Source organism: Martes martes, assembly GCF_963455335.1.
Source record: "Martes martes genome assembly, chromosome: 14".
In the NCBI taxonomy this organism is placed as follows: domain Eukaryota; kingdom Metazoa; phylum Chordata; class Mammalia; order Carnivora; family Mustelidae; genus Martes; species Martes martes.
In genome coordinates this window covers 49,204,034-49,221,368 of record NC_137902.1, presented here as the reverse complement: position 1 = coordinate 49,221,368, position 17,335 = coordinate 49,204,034, and the positions used below count along the sequence as shown (strand labels likewise).

At 52.5% G+C, this 17,335-nt stretch overlaps 1 protein-coding gene across 5 annotated transcripts in view; it reads right to left on the bottom strand.

Moving 5' to 3' along the window:
- The window catches only part of KCNMA1 (potassium calcium-activated channel subfamily M alpha 1), a gene marked incomplete at both ends in the record, with an annotated part of 724,384 nt that extends 718,385 nt beyond the window's left edge, over positions 1 to 5,999 (bottom strand). For 4 of the 5 annotated variants that reach the window (XM_080822610.1, XM_080822608.1, XM_080822611.1 and 1 more), the window contains one exon: positions 5,462 to 5,999. In XM_080822610.1, the coding sequence (XP_080678736.1) occupies positions 5,462 to 5,839 (378 nt within the window). The remainder of the gene's footprint in view (positions 1 to 5,461) is intronic. The other variant, XM_080822612.1, reaches the window with a different exon arrangement.
- Positions 6,000 to 17,335: the final 11,336 nt, after the last annotated feature.

Genomic DNA, 17,335 nt, shown 5'->3' with positions numbered 1-17,335 from the left:
ACACCTGTCCACGAAGCCCAGGATTCCCCGCAGGGCCCGGGAGCTGCAACGTCACTGCATAAGGGCAGTCCTTCCCACCGGAGCCACAGAGGCAGCCCTCCAGGGGCTCCATGGCTCTGAAGGCCCAAGAAGGTGGGGTGGGCTGCTGTGATACGCAGGTTGGCACGGCCACCGCCACCGTGAGCGAGGACACCCCAGCTGCCCACCTCGAGCATGAGGTCCTGGCACTGCAGTCCAGGGCCAGCCTATTTCAACGGCATACTTCTCTTGCCCTAGTGAGACAGAGAGAGAGACCCAAAGCAAGCACTTACTCCCCACTACCAGGCACCCAATGAATGCCCCATCCAGGAAGGAGAACAGTAGCAAGGCAAACAGGGGCCACTTGGTCTTGGCCTTGGAATTCTTTCTGCCCCAGGCCAAATGATAGGGCAGCTCTTCCTTTCCTCGGATGCATGGTGGGCTACGTCCCCCCAGCGCACCTGGATACAGAGTCAGCCCAAGGCTTCAGGGCACCAGTGTCCTCCTAGGAAAGTCTATAGAATAGGGCTAGATAGAGTACCTACCCCACAGGGCTGTGCCCTGTGACAACTCCCAATTTGCAGCTGAGGAAACGGAGGCACAAAGCAGCAAAGTCCTTGCCCAAGGTCACAGGATGACCCTTGGGTACGCCACAGCGGGCTTGACGCTGGGCAAGTCAGCTCAGAGGGAGCACAGTTAAGCTCAGCTTAACCAATTTCTCTACCACAGGACTTCTCCAAGCCTTGTGATGTGACTCTCCAAGGGGCTGCTCAGGTGTGCCATGACTCGCAACGTTTTTCACAAGGTAAAGGCAGGTACTCCCCTGAACACACTTTGGGAAACACTGTTCTGAGGAAAGCTGGTGCGGGTACAGAGAACCCTGGCCAGGGAACGGTGACATCATCAGGGGAACAGGTCTGCGAGCTCTGGACTGGGGTAACAGGGATGGATGTAGTCCCTTAATGGTGTGACATTGGCCAGCCCTGCCCATCTACCAAACAGCTCACATGGTCTAGGTCTACCACTCCTGGAGACCCACGGGTTCAATATAGTCAACACCAGGCCACTGAGGTCCCCACCATCCAAACAGCCACCGTCAAAACACAGGAGCCCTCACTGGCTGCCCCACCCCACCCCCCAGCCTGCAACGGCCGAGAGCCATGAGCCCAAATCTCCATCTGACCCGAAGTGGTTGTTGGACCCAAGGACAGCAGACTTCAGAGTCTAGAGGTTCCTTCTGGGCCAGAAGAAAGTTCTATGTGCTGTAGTCTGTGCCCCCCTGGGGCCAAAATCATTCAAGGAATAGAGGAGAAAACAAACTGACCACTCCGTGGAGCTAGTTACAGGGAACCTGCTCAGTGCCAGGCACGGGCTGGGCTCTCTGTACCCACGGTTGCTACTCGTCATAAGCATCCTACCAAGGACGCACCATTATACTCCTTCTACACATGAAGAAATCAAGGCTCCAGATGGCTGCCAGCCAAAGACGCCCTGCTCATAACTGTGAGATCCAGGATCGGCACTTGGGTCTGACTGCCGAGTCCCTCACAGAGTGTGCATTTCCACAGAGAGAGCCAGGAACGGGAAGCAAACGCCCTCTGCTCGAGGGAAGGTCAGCGGGAACTCCCCTGTGACTGGGACCCGAGAGCTTCTCCAAGGCCGCCCTAAGTGATCTGATCAGAGAGAATTAGCTGAAGGTCGTCCAGTTGCTGGCAATCTCCAAGACGAGGTGAGGCAGCAGGGCCAATCTGGACTCAAGAATTCTGAGGCACTGGAGCTCTAGCCCTGATTGGATACGTTGGACCAGACCCTGGGGAGTTACCAAGCCATAATGGGATCTGATATTTATATTAGTCATGAACTTGACAGAGAAAACGTGTTGTTTTCTCAGACACGGCCATGGAGACGACACCTCAATAATTCATTACATGCACACCGGGCTTGATTAAGCCCAAACTTCTACAGGGAGGACAGCTCAGACTGAGAGCGGGTGTAAGCCTAGGCCTGGCCACGTTCAAGTTCCCCAGAGGAAGCCACAGCTCCCTCAGAAAGCCAGCCTCGGTTTCCCCAGACTAATCTGAAGAGAAGCAGACCGTGTGCTGGAAGAGGAGAAGGTGGGAATAAAGACACAGAGGCACTCCAAGGCTGAATTCCTAAAGAATTTGCCAGAAAAACTGCAAAACACATTGTGGGCTAGAAACTTTTCCCGTAGTTTCTCAACTCCTTCCAAGCACTGACACTGAATCACAGAGCAGGAAGGGGCATCAGAAGCTGCAGAATTTAATCTCCACATTTTAAACACAAGGAAAAAGAGCCCAGAGATGTTAAATGACTTCTTCAAGGTCACGGCCCTCTCCAGGCTGCCTAGGCTGCTCACTGTTCACTACAGTCTGCAAATGGATTGGACCTCAAAACGTCACAGCCTCGTGAGCGCAGACCTCTGATGAAACCTAACAGAGAAAAACAATAATGTGAAAAAGAACGGCAAAGAACACAGTTCTGGATGATTGTGCCCAAGTTCCCAACAGGGGGAAATGTGATTAGTGCCCTGATTCCCCCGGCAAAAAAGTCCACATACCATTCTTTTTAAAACAGTAAAGTCACTCACCACTTGAGATTCAGAGGCCAAAGGTGTGAATCAGATGAGAAGCCCCATGAGACACGCCCATAGTCCTGGCTTCCTTTGATCAAAAAAGATGGTGCTCTCCCAGAGGCCAAATACGTGTGATGTCAGGACACCCTGTGGAAACTGACCTCCTGTGGAATTTCAGATGCTAGACACCTGCCCTCTGTGGGACCCCAGCTCCTGGTCAAACCATCTTGGGACTTAATGAGGGTAAGGACGAGCACAGCTGAGGGCCGACAGACTTCTGTGCATAAGCAGTCTCGGTTTGCTTGGGAAGCTTAGCACTAAAATCATTATTCCAAGCTTAGGCCGGATGCATTCTTCTACACCACACTTCGACAACTATCAAATACTTGAAAAGTGAAAAGAATGAAGAACAAAAAACCACGATGGCAGTAAAAATACAGCCCTCGGGGGTAGAAAGAAAAGCTCAGAAGAGGCCTAAATTGCTATTAATGAGCTGGCTACGCATGGTTCAAGCGACCAAATCAATGAGCAGTTGTTACGAGATTCTGGGCGTGTTTTAAAGTACATGCTAATGGTATTAAAAGTGACCTGACCTCGTCCTCCACTCGCCTCATAAGCTCCCAAGCAACTGCAAGCATCTCTTGTCCCAGGCTGATTTTTTGTAGAGACTTCCAGTTATGTCAACCCAGTCAGTCTCAGAGCTACAAAGTACAGCCTAATAGACAGGGATCGCTTTTTCTAACGATCATTGCCAAAAACCTCTTTTCTTGAGAAGATTGACACAAGTTATGCTTGGTCATCATTTATGAAAGGGACTCTTTGTGTGAACAGTCCAATCAGCATTTCATCCCAGGGACTGCTGTGACATCCATGGACCCCTAGGGTAAAAGGACGTGAAAGCTGTGTTTAAAACCCCACAATCATAAAAACACCACAACTTATTTTGACTCATTGAAAAAGTTTTCGTTACGATCGAGAATGCCCAATTCCTTAAGGATGAGGAGGTTGTTAAAAACTGCTCCCAAACCACTCCGTGGTTTTGAACATTTTAGATGCCCATGACCAGGAGCTATCCCTCCCCTAAGGCCAGACATGGACTCTCAGTAAAGGAAAAAAAACAAACAACTCCAGGACTAAGGACCGTGAGAGAAGGAGATGAGTGAACATGTCTATGAACAAGGAGTTAAGAGGAAGGCTAAGGCAAGAAGCATGGTCTGGGGGTTTCGTGGTTCTGAGTCTGCTTAGCCTGTTTGCGTCTCTGGAACGTGGGCGGTTTCCCACCTGGACAAGTAAGGAGAAACCTCTGTGTGGAGGAGGTAACTCCAAAGCTGCCTGGCCAACATCTGGAAGCCTCCGGAGAAGTGGGAGGAGGAGGAAGAGAGAGATGGCTTTTATTTTTCTCCCTTATTTCCAACACACCAGTATTTTCCAAAACACAAATGTGCTGCCACAAAACACAGCTGAGCTCCAGCACCCAGCGCGGTGTATAATTAATGATCAGGAGAGAGAGCCTGGGTTCACCCTTGTCCTTCACCCACAGCCCCTGGCTTCCCTACTTCCCATAGCAACTAAGGAGGCTGCTACAAGTTGCGGAGCCCTGTGGAAGTTTGAGGGGTCCTGGCATTAACTTTACTAGAAGAAGGTGTGGGACCCAGACCTGCCTCTACCTTGAACGGGTCCCCTATTCCCTTTGATCTCCCCTCCCTCCGAAAATGTTGGCGCCGCGAAGTCCCCAGGATGGGAATTACTCAAACACAATGCAGCTCGGTCCCTCTTTTTTCCAGTTCTTTCTTTTTCATTCTGCAGTTTTCTGTGAAAAACTGCCCCAGCCCCTCACCTTCAGCCAGTGCGCGGAGGGGGGTGGGAGGGGAGGACATCTCTAGGGACACGGCGACAGACCAGGCAGTCAGCCTAGCAACCATACTTAAGGTGTAGTGAGCCTTGGTGGTGGTGGGCGTCTCTGCGCCAGGAATAGCTTAAGCCGACATCCAGCCACCTCAAAAGCGCCGGGGAGGAGGCTCCGCGCGAAACCGCGGCCTCGGAGGCTCTCGCGCGGACCTCCTTGCTCCAGCTCCCCGCCGCCGGCGGCGTTTCCGGGGACCTAAGGAGGGTGGCGTGGGGGCGAGAATACAGAGGCTGAAGAACTTGGGGCGGGGGTATGTTCCACGAGAATATCTAAGGGATGGGGAGGAAGGTGACATCAGATGTGCGACCTCGCCACATTCCTAAAGTGGCAGCCTCCGTGGGTTGCCTCCAAACTGGGATGCAGCTCCCCAACTTTCCCTCGCTGTCCCCGAGGTCCCCACACTTCCTCTGGCCAGGTTCCTCCCCCGGGATTTCCCAGTCCAAAAAATTTTCTCCCCTGCCCAAAAGGTTTCCCCTGCCGTCCGATTCCACGAACTCGTCTCCCCAACAGGTTTCTGGAGTGCGGGCGGACGTGCTCCCCCCTCTCCCACCACCAGGAGCCCGGCCGCGGCGGGCGAGGCGGGCGGCACACGCACCCGGAGGCCCCCGCGGCCTCGGGCCCCGCGTGCTCCGCTCTCCCTACCCCGCATCCCGGCCCCCGAGCGGCGCACGTTCCCCCCCACCCCCGCCCGGCCCCAACCGCAACCGCCGGCGACCCAGCCATAAACAAGGGGACGGGACTGGGCGTCCGCGTCCCGGAGCGCACCGGTCGGGGGCCACTCCTCAGCCCCGGCGCGCCGCCCGCCGCGCCAAGCGGGGCGCGGGGAGAGCGGAGGGAAGGGCAGGCGGCGCGGGGAAGGCAGGCAGGGATGGAGGGCGGCACGGCGCGGTGAGGAGCGAGGAGGTGGGCTGGCGCAGGGGGCGGGCGCCCGGGGCGCGCGTTACCTTCGTCTTGCCCCCGCAGTGGCAGCAAACGGTCCACAGGTACTTGAGCGTCCGCCAGAGCAAGATGATGAAGAGGCCCCCGAAGAAAGTCACCATGGAGGAGGCCAGGAAAGCCCACCACATGCGCTGGCCCCGGCTGTCGCACGGCACCTCCATGGTCACCGGGATGATGAGCGCATCCATCTTGGGCTCGTGGACCGAGGACGAGGAGGAAGAGGAGGAGGAGGAAGAAGAGGAGGAGGAAGAGGAGGAGGAGGAGGACGCGTCTAGGCTGAGATGGTTCGCGTGGATATTGCTACTCATTCTAAGACTGCTGCCTCCGCCGCCGCCGCCGCCGCCGCTACTGCTGCCGCCGCCGCCGCCGCCACCATTTGCCATAGCTAGCAACGGGCAGCCGGCGCAGGGGCTCGGGGGAGCTCCTCCCGCCGCCAGCGCCACCCCGAACACCCATCAACAGCCATATTGCTGCTACTGCTGCCGCCGCCGCCGCGGAGCGCGGGGAGGGGGCGGGGAGGCGCCTGGGCTCGGGGCGCTGTGCGCGACCTGGCGGGGTGCGCCGAGATATATACGGCGGGCCGCCGCCGCCCGCCCTCCCCCCGGCCGCCCGCCCGGGGGGGGGGAGGGGATGGAGCGCGCGGGCAGCTCCCCGCCCCGGCCCGCGCCCCGCTCGCCCGGGGCTACGCCGGCCCCGAGCGCCGAGAGCCAGGGGGCGCCGCGGGCCGCCCGCGCCCGGGGTCTGCACCGCCCCCCGGGCCCGCCCCGGCTCCGCGCGCCGGCCCGCCGTGCGCCACGCGAGTGCGCTGCGCCCCGGACCGGGACCCTCCCCGCGCGCAGCCGGCGCCGCTCACCCGCCGCTCCTGGCTTATTAGGCGGCAACTAGTTAATAATGGGTAATCAGCCCCCTCCTCCGGGACGCCCCCGCGTCAGCCCGCCGTGCCCGGCTGCGCTCGGCTCCGGCTCGCCGCCCCTGCACGCGTCGGGCCACGGAAGGTCCGCCGCGTCCGGCTGCCGGGCCACCCCGGCCGCTAGCCCATGCCCCCCGGGATCCCTGAGCCGCGTCGCCACGCCGCTGAGCCTCCTCGGCCTCCGCTCGTTCTTCCTCCTCGCCTCCTCCGGCTCCTCCTCGTCCCCGTCCTCGCCGCCCGAGCCTCTTCGGCGCGCTCCCCGCGCTCCCCGCAGCCGCCAGCAGCGGCAGCTGCAGCAACTGGAGCGGGCGCGGGCTCAGGCCGCCTGAGGCGGGAGGGGAGGAGGCTTGCACCGCCGGCTCGCTTCGGCTCGAAGCTGGACAGGGGGCAGGCGGACCCCTCGGCGGCCCCTGGCACGAACCCCTGAGCCCCAGAACGCAAGGTAGAGCGCCCCGAATCAAGACTCGGGATCGGGCGCCTCTCTCCAAGGTGCTGCGCCCCCAGCCGAGCAACCCGGGGGGACCCGAGGAGGATGGCGGGGCACCTATGGCAGGCCGTTTTTGCCAAAGGATCCCCCGGTGGGGAGGGAAGGAGTGACCAGCTATCGACACCACAGGCCGGACACCCCCCAAATTCTCGGGCTTTGGGAGTGAGGAGGACCCTTCTGGATACACACCCTAGTTCGACCCCCTCTGGCCTCTAGTTCTCTCTTCCCTACCCCCTTCCTAGGTGCCCCAGTGCCCCACGCATAGCTGGAGGCTGGCGGGTGGTCTTTGGCCCTTGACAGCAGCAGGTGGTTTTTCTGCATTTTCTTTATTAAGGGACAGAGCCTGCCTAAGAGAGTAAAAAGAAATGAACAAGGGGGACCTAGCCTCAGGGATGGTGCAGGCTATAATAGACAATTGAGTTCCCCAAAGTCACTCCCCCTTTATCTAGCCCCAGACCCCACTGTGTGAGGAGGGCAGCTGGGAGAAGGGGCCATTCAAGCCTGACTTTCCCCCATTTAGGGTCTTCCCTCCTACCCCCACCTTTAAAGAGGAGGAGAAGCCTGGTTTTGTTCGGCAGCCTCTATCCCTACACCACAGGGGAAAACCTCTTGTGACGCTCTCAGAAATTTTACTCCCTCTGTACACTGCTCTTCCTCTTGGCTACCAGCTGGACTACAACTTTTTCCAGTGCTAATTAGAAAGAAGATGGTCACACTCTCCCCTCATTACCCACAGTGGTTTCCCCAAAGTTTCCAGCTCATTAGTTTAAGACTAATTGGAATTATCAAGTTCCTTTCAGCCCTTCCTGTGGTGAGGGCCAAGTTAGCATCCTTTACTGTACGGGCCCAGCCCTGCTTCTGCCTGAGCCAGAGCTCAGCCCCGCCCCTCGCCCCTGGAGGGCCTGGGATGCTGGGATGCTGGGGAGGACCCCAGAAGGGAGGCTTGGCAGGGCAGAGAAGCAGAAGGGAATGTTTGCAGCTTCTCCAAACCTCATTCAGAATGTGTTCATTGGGCTCAGGACACATACCCGTGAGAAAAGAGCCAGGGCCAAAGTCAAAGGGAGAAATAGAAGGAGGTAAGAGTTCTTGAGAATTTGGTACTCAAAAATCAACACGTAAAAGGGAGCAGCACTGGCTGTAATACACAACTCAGGAACTGTTGAACACTGCACCAAAAACTAATGATGTACTATATGTCGGCTAACTGAACATAATAAAAAATAAACATAATCTTACTATTCAAAACAAACAAAGCAATGCATAAAAGGGAGCTACAGATGGTATTTTCCAGAAAGTGTAATTGTCACCCAGATAGCACCCAGGTAGCCTCATCCTTCGTGTTCAGCAGCCTCTCTCAACACATCTGTGCTGCATTAGTCCTTGCAAAGACCCTGGGTTCTTCCCAGCACTGAGTTAAGGGTCGGCCCCGAAAGTGCTGTGGAAATGTTGCAAGAAGGTAACTGTGACCTTGAGACTCCTTTGGTTCATTAGCCCTCTAAATGGCTGTACTTTGCTCCCTTTGGGCCTCAGCATATTCCAGGAACGTTAAGGACTTTCCTTAAATCAAGTACAAGATTTGAAATTTAAAAATGAAATACCCATAGCATAATAAGAACAGGAATGACAGGATTGTCTGCTCACAGGGATATGAAACCCCCAGAATGGATTCCCTTCCCCTTAAAACTGAGCTTCCACACACCATGACTCCTCTCCAGGCATTCCTGAACAGCCCCCATGACCTGAGTTCTCCTGCAGTACCAGTCTGGGGCTACTAGCAAGAAACCACTAGTTGCTGTGACTTCATCGCCCCAACTGTGGAATCCCCACCTGTGTTTCTCCCCCACTGTCACCTTCGCCATCCCATCATCCTGTCTCCTGCTCTCTTCATCACCTCTGCCAGGGCTGGCTGAAGGTTTTGGCAACTTCTGTTAGACAAAACCTAGGCTGAGTCACAATTCATCAGAGTTCCTTGCCATCAAAGTCAATATCCTACCTTGCCTACAACTCCAGTCCCACACCACCTCCCGGGATGGCCCGACTGGTAGGCAGTGAATGAGAATGCCACCATCCACCAGAAAGAGCCCTCATCAGGCTTTTGCCTGCCTCTCTGGCCACCAGCTTCAGGAAACCCACACCTGGTCTAAAAAATTGGGGAAAATGTTCTACAAGACGGAATAGAACCTCAAAGTTAAAAGGAACTTCAGGGCCTTGGGTTTATCATGTTCCCTCACTTGTAAAGTTGGAATAAAAACAGGAACTGCTCTGCCTACCTACCTACAAATAACAAAGGATTATTTGTAAGGAAGAAAAAGAAAACATTATACAGGTCTGGGTTGTAACTACTGTGACCCAAAACAAAGCCAAACGCCAACCATGGCTTCCGACCCCAAACCAGAGCTCGTGTGTGTACAGGCACCAGATGATGCGGGAGGCAAGTCCAGGCAAGACTATTGCTCCCTGCCCCCAATTTGCTCTTCTGTACCCAAAGAGCCCCTCGGTTGGAATAAGGACTGGGGCTAAGTGTCCCTGCTCTCTGCTGCAGCCATTACGCTGTGGCCTAGAGGGCCCCACCAGCAGATAGACTCCAAGGCAGAGGAGAGAGAGGCTCCTCCGAATGTCCCCAGGGCACTCCCCCTCCCCAAGGCGTGTCTGCAGGCTGGGGACCAGGGACCATCAGGCAAGCACTGACAGCCTAACCACAAAGACCAACTTCAGCCTTGCCCTTTCTGAAAATAATATAGGCCACATATTTATTTCTCAATACATTTATAAACTTCTCAGAGGGGAGGGTGACCTCTTTGTCATGTGAACACGTGCCTATGGCTGCTCTTAAAACCAACCAGAGTTTCAGGTTTCTGAAGTATTCTCATCTGAACAGTCTCAACTGACGTAAAAGAAATAAATAAAAGTGCATTAGCATGCGAACTGAAAAGGCAGAACGGCTAAAGTAATAGCCAAGGAGAAAAAAAGAAGCCTATTTACTTAATTGTTGGGGCAACATCATAACTAATGTACACTGGATTTCATTTTTTTTTCCCAGACTGGACCCAGTTCCAATACTCTTGACGTAAGGAATCATGGTGGTTTTGCTGGGGAGCCCGGCAGACACCGTAAGTGATCTAGCGCCCTCTGGTGACCATTTCTGGATACTTGCCATTATTTGGTGACTGAAAAGGGGGCCCATTAAAACACCCAGAAATTTGGTGTGAAAATTTCAAAGATCATGCAACCACAAAAGTATTAACGACCCAGGAGGCGCCTGGGTGGCTCAGTGGGTTAAGCATCTGCCTTCGGCTCAGGTCATGATCTCAGGGTCCTGGGATCGAGTCCCACATGATGTTCTCTGCTCAGCAGGGAGCCTGCTACCCTTTCTCTGCCTGCCTCTCTGCCTACTTGTGATCGCTCTCTCTCTGTCAAATAAATAAACAAAATCTTTAATTAAAAAAAATTAACGACCCAGTTTTCAGTCCTACCATCACAGGAAGCATTGTGATGCAGACGGCTAACAGGGTGGTTACTGTTACCGTGTTTTAATGGCAGAGCTTCTAAGCTGTAACTACCCTTGGTAACTTACCACTCCATCCATTACCATTGTGTTCTATTCTAAATCGTTTAAATATTCTCCCCTTCCTTACCCTCTTCAGTCTCTATAAACTCTTTGTGGTATAATAAAGGACAGTAGCCATTCTCCCATTTTACAGCTAAGAAACTGAGTCTTAGATCTGTCAAGTTATTCAGCCTGACAAGGGTGCCCATACCTTTGGAGCAATTTCTCTCTTTGTGACTTATACTGGACCAGGAAGAACACAGTGGCCCACTGCTGAAACCATGCCCAAGAGCCTCCAAGTTCCAGAAGGGAGCACTGGTCCCCAGGATGAGGAGAGAGACTCAGAGAGTAAGCCTTAAAGTGTTTGTTTATAATAAGTATTTGTTTACTTCTACTTATAAGAATAACTCAGACTCGAAGAATTTGGAAAACAAACATTTCATAAAGGAATATAAAAATTACCTAGAACCCCACAGCCCACCAATAGTCATAATTGATACTTTCGTATATTTCACATTATCTTCTTAGTGGGGTATATTTTTGAAAAATTAGGGTTAGATTGAACATCTAACTTTTATCCTATTTCCCCTTAAAATTAAATTGTAAGTATTTTTCTCCATATCATGATATATTACCAAAAGAACACTTTTTAATTGAATAATATTTCATTAGATGACATACTGCTTACATTTATGTTATTCCCAAAAAAATTTTTTTTAAGATTTTATTTATTTATTTGACAGAGAGAGACAATGAGAGAAAGGGAAGGCAAGCAGGGGCAGTGGCAGAGGAAGAAGCAGGCTTCCGGTGGGGCAGGAAGCCCAACGTGGGACTCGATCCCAGGGCCCTGGGTTCATGACCTGAGCCGAAGGCAGATGCCTAACAAGTGAGCCACCCAGGCACCCGGTTATTCTTAAATTTAACTTTTTTTTACATAAGTCCTAAAACTCTGTGTAAATGATCCACAGTTGTCGAAAAGATAGGCTGAAGATATCTGCCAATATTCTTACATCCTGGACACAATACCTGTCTTCCAGCAACAGTTCGTGTGTGAGCCATTCTGTCTGTGGGATACCTCCCAGCCTTGCCCCAAATCACTGGCCTCAGATCAGCCAATGCTGAGTGAAGAATGTGAAGAACAGTGTCCTAGCATCCTCTGCCATCATCCCCGGGGCCAGCCAGGATACAAACTTGCAAAAATAGAGTCTCCCTACACTACCTCGTTGGCTGGTCAAGGTAGACCTAGCTCACAGACCGTGACTGCTGTGAATTCAACACCCACTTGCATTCCACAGGACGTCCAAAATAATAATTCTGCAAATCCCCATCTTCCTTTCATTCTCTGATCTGTGCTCCTGCACCCCGAATGCCCGTTCTATAGTCCTTGCTTCTGGGAGGTAGACAGGGCAAAATCCAATCCACTCCTTTTTGCTGGTGGGAAGAGTCCAAAGGTGAAGAGAGTCTCCTTGATACCACCCAACCTGTTCCTATTTCCGGACCAAGAGAATTTTTTTTTTTTTCAGGTACATTCCATGCCCAATGAGGAACCTGAACTCAGGACCCTGAGGTCAGAAGTCACACACTCTGCAGGCTGAGCCATTGAGCCCCCCCAAAACCAGAGCAAGAGACTTTCTAATCCTTCTCTTAGAGAATCCCTAATTTGGTCCTTGTAAGAGCAGTGGTTCAAGATCTGGGCAGTCTAGTACACAACTCATCCCTCAGGCCACAAGGTGCTCTAATGACTACACTATATAAGAGACTGCAGATGAGCCCAGGGCTTCCATCCTGCCTCTGCCCAGAAGCTTGGGTCCCCCTTGCATGTAAGGACAATACTGAGACTATCCTTCCCACTTGTAAGCCTTTTGAGCATAAGGAAAGATGAGTCAAAAACCAGACATCCCGTGGGTTTCGTTGACTTCTAATCCTGACTTGCTGTGTTGGTGTCTGCTTTGGGCACAACGGTATCTAGAGCAGGGGCCATCCCTTCCTTCCACATTGACAACTGGCCTCCCTGCAGGTCCCATCCCTCCTTCAGCTTTAGTACCTATCTCACAGTTGTCAAACCTTTCTACTTCCCAAAGATGAGATCGTGATTTCACGGCTTCAAAAATTATAAGCTATGGTATTTTTATGAGAGGTAAGGCCATCTGTGTGAGACCCAAGAAATCCTGCTTCTGCTGTGTTTTTGCAAAACTCAACAAGACAAAAACGCAAGCTATCAATATCCTGGGGTTGCAGAAGAATCAAACATAAAGGAAATGGACCAATAAACCGGCTGCTGGGTTTAAAAAGGGAAGTTTATGCAAAGGTTTCATGGAAGAGGTTTTCCATGTTTGGGCAGAAGAAGACAGGTTTCAAGAAGGTAGGAAATGCAATTCTAAGAATGCTGCCTGAAGACCAGAAGAAGTAGATCCTCGCCATCGACCAGGGCCTGAGTCCTTGAAGTCTGCCACCAAGGGGATTATGTTGCACGGCTCTCCTAATTCAGAATTGCCTGGCCATTCTAGCAAATTCAAACACACAGAGGTTTTTCCAGGTGCTAAGGCCACTGCTGTCGGGAGGCAACTACCAAGTGCTTTACCAGCTCTTCCTTCCTGGGGACCTCTGGCATGGGCCAGAGCACAAACTTTCGATACTTGAGATCCTTCTGGAACGACACCTTGCACCGTGCAGGTGGAACAGAGCAGACTGTTAGAGGCAGACGCTGCCAGATCTGTGGCTGAGTCTTTGCTTTCAGAGAGCCTCCAGGAGCCAGCATCAGGACCCTGTGCTGAACAAATTTTCTGCAAGGTGCTACACTGAATGGGAGGTTTACAAAACCATCCTTTTGGTGATCGATAAATCTCATTTTGTTCTTCCCTCCTTATAACAAAATCAAAAGCTGTAAGTTGAGCAAAGTAACCCACAAGCTGCCCCAACAACCCTGGGAACTCCCCGGGTGATGGATAGTCATGGACTTGAAGCTTTCTATTTGACTTGCTCTTGGCTCTTCTATCAAGACCTGTCTTGGTGACACTCTACTGAGACAGATTGGCTGGTATGCATAAGTGGCTTTCATTTCAGAAGGTAATACATATTCTGCTTAAAGCACAATGGCTCCGGTGGGAATTCCAACCCCTTTATCATTATTGTAACGGTTCCATGGTTCATAATCTGGTGGCCATTGAAATGGTTTCCCATTAAATTCAATGGGGGAGACAATTTAAGTCAGAGCCAGCCTGAAGCCTGAACAGGATTGATGCCCACATCGCACTGCCCAGACTGTTTACTCTGCTCCTTCACCCATGGCCCTTCCGGGGAGACTGGCATCCCCAGCACCTGGGAGCTGAGGTCGCAGGCAGAGGAAGGGCAGTACCTGTCCTCCCTTGTGGGGCAGTTCCAGTCGTGATTACCCACAAGAATACCGCTCGATGTGGCCCCAGACTTAATGCCAGCACTTCCCCAACTCTCAGATCATCTTTACAACTTGACCATCATGTGCCTTTACTAGGATTTACTAGCTGTCTCCAAGTGACTCCTCTTAGTTACCCAAATTTATTTCAAAAGGAAATTTTATAACACTAGCTTTGGGAAAACCAGCATTGCCATAAATCCAAGGTAAATCAAGGGTAATAAAAACACAAGATAGGGCACCTGGGTGGCTCAGTGGGTTAGGGCCTCTGCCTTCGGCTCGGGTCGTGATCCCGGGGTCCTGGGATCTAGCCCCGTATCGGGCTCTCTACTCTGCGGGGAGCCTGCTTTCTCCTCTCTGTCTGCCTTCCTCTCTGCTTACTCGTGATCTCTGTCAAATAAATAAATAAAATATTTTAAAAACAAAAACAAAAACAAAAAACACAAGATAGAAATAGAAATATATAAATAATAAACACAAGGTGGGGTGCCTGGGTGGCTCAGTGGGTTGAAGCCTCTGCCTTTGGCTCCGGTCATGATCCCAGGGTCCTGGGATCGAGCTCCGCATCGGGCTGTCTGCTCCGCAGGGAGCCTGCTTCCTCCTCTCTCTGCCTGCTTTTCTGCCTACTTGTGAACTCTGATAAATAAATAAACTCTTAAATAATAGTAATAATAATAATAAACAGAAGGAAAGCATAAAAACAGACATGATGAATAAAAACGATGTTATCAGATCAGAGCTTAGCGCTGTCAACGGAAGGCCCTCACCCTGAGGCCTGGGCTTCCTCTGCTAAATGGAGAAATTGGTGAGTGTCCCAGAGGTGGTGGGGGCAGGTTGGTTGTCTCCGTGGCAACTAGGTTTCAGAAAAAACTGAGCAGGGTACGGCTCTCTCTCTCCCTGAATACCAGGATGGAATCTGAGATAAACTCGCCCTTTGCACCGCCTGGGGTCACTCAGCTCGTCCTTTGAGAAATTTTGTTTCCCATTTGAGGTAGTTCCTACAGGATCCTATCAAAGCAAACATTACCTTCACCACACAGGTGTGCAAACTGAGGCTCAGAGAGGTCAGGTGCCTTCTGCAAAGTCCCAAAAAGGGCTCACATTTTTTCTGAGGCCTTTCTACAGATCAGTGGACAACAGCATCCTTGGGGGTCATGCCCTTACCCCTTCACTGGACCATCAGAACTCTAGAGCTGGGAGGATCACTGAGGTCTTTCTGCCTGATTTTTTTTCCCTTTAAAGATGTTATTTATTTATTTGACAGACAGAGATCACAAGTAGGTAGAGAGGCAGGCAGAGAGAGTGTGGGAAGCAGGCTCCCTGCTGAGCAGAGAGCCCTATGCGGGGCTCCATCCCAGAACCCTAAGAGCATGACCTGAGCTGAAGGCAAAGGCTTCAACCCACTGAGCCACCCAGGTGCCCCTGTCTGACTTTTTCCTTCAAGAAGGGAAGGCAGGGGCGCCTGGGTGGCTCAGTGGGTTGGGGCCTCTGCCTTCGGCTCGGGTCATGATCCCAGGGTCCTGGGATCGAGTCCCACGTCGGGCTTTCTGCTCAGCAACGAGCCTGCTTCCCTTCCTCTCTCTCTGCCTGCGTCTCTGCCTACCTGTGATCTCTGTCTGTCAAATTAAGTAAAATCTTTAAAAGAAAAAAAAAAAAAAAAAAAAAAAAAAAAAAAAGAAGGGAAGGCAGTAAGGCTTGGACGTATGAAGTAACCTGCCCAAACTCTTTGCTCACCAGTAGCTGAGCTGAAGTTCGAATCCAACTCTCCCATTCCTTATCTGGTGCCTCCTCTGCCCTCTCAAGGGCCACCAGGTCAGCAGATGGGCCTGTTGAGGACTGGGGTAGGGGGGCCGTGAACTTTCCTCACCAACATCCCCTCTGCTCCCAGCAGGTCTCAGAAATTCTTTCTTGCTGACCTTTCTTTAAAATGCTAATTTAGGTCTCAGACCTCCATGAGGCCCTTTACCCCATGGGGATCCCTCTGCCCCAGTGGATCCCCCACTGTGGGTCAGCACAGAGGACTTCAGAAGTCTCCTAGGCTGGTTGGAGGCACCAGGAAGCTGGCCCCCACAGCATCTGAGTCTCCGTGCACCCTGCAGGGGCAGGGGTTTCCTAGTTAGCCCACCAAAAGTGCCCCAGTGGGGGGTATTCAACACAGCAGGTGTCTCTGGCAGCCCAGCTCCTGGGCCTCTCACTGGAAGCCGGTTACAGCTTGAGGCTAAGATGGGAGCTTTGAAGAACCTCTGTGGAATGAGCCCCGGGGTTGCAGGCAAGCCAGGGCCTTTCAAGGCCATAGGGAGGCTGGTGGGGGTGAGGGTATGTAGCAGGAAAGGGTGTCCCTGTGGAGAGAAAGAAGGCATGGGGTGGAACTGTGCAGAAGTTCACAGTGACAAAAGTGGGAGACCTGGGGGAGGAATTTGGAGAGGAGAAGGAGACAGAAGAAATAAAGTGAGGGGCACCTAAGTGGCTCAGTGGGTTAAGCCTCTGCCTTCAGCTCAGGTCGTAATCTCAGGGTCCTGGGATCGAGCCCCGCATCGGGCTCTCTGCTCAGTGGGAAGCCTGCTTCCCTCCTCTCTCTGCCTGCCTCTCTGCCTACTTGTGATCTCTGTCAAATAAATAAATAAAATCTTTAAAAAAAAAGAAAGAAAGAAAGTGAAACGTTAAAGGAAGGAGAGGGAGAGAGACAGAGACAAAGTCAGAGAGAACTAGAAAGAGACATGAGACCCAGGGCAAGAAGACATAGAGACACACGGCTGCCCCAAGCGAGTCGCCTCTCCCGAGTGCTCCACTTCCCTGGGAAAGCAAGCCATGACTGCGGCTCTCATACAAGCAGGTTCCAAAGCCCCAAAACTTCAGCAGTAAGAAAAGTCATTTCCTCTGTAATGGAATGACGCCAATCCCAGCAGGTTAGCCTTCCCATCCCCTCCAACACCCTCCCCCTCCCCCAATCCAGGCTGTCTCGTTGTCCAGGAGGACAGATACTTGAGATTCTGGGTCTGCCAGCAGGGCACACAGGTCCAGGGAGACCCTGCAGCTCTGTGAAGTCAGCCTGGGCTGTGTGAGTAGGTGAGATGAGGAAGGAATCCCTTCATCACATGTGCTCTGCCCCTGACAATCAGACTCAGCAGGATGGATAGCTAGAAATTGCCATGCGGCCAAGAGAACCTCCCATCAGCCAGGCCGTGACTCCTTGTCACCATTATCAGCCTTCAGCATGACACGCTTCGAGAGAATCCCACCCAGCCCAGCCCGCCTGTCAGGGAAAGTGATCAGGACACTGATCTCTCTGGCTGACTGGGTAATATTTTAAGGCCAAGGGCGGAGCCAGAGAGGAAGAGAGGGAAGAGTCGCGACCTAACATGTCCTCATCCCCTTCTCCAGGGCTCAGCTCCCCAACTCTGCAAAGGAAAAAACATTATTTATTTATTGGGTAAATATTTATTAAGCACCCGCCATATGCCATGCACTGTGTGCTGTGACAGCTCCAATAAACAGTCTTCCCACCCACAGCAGCTCTCCCAGCACCACACGAGGGGTCCCTGGA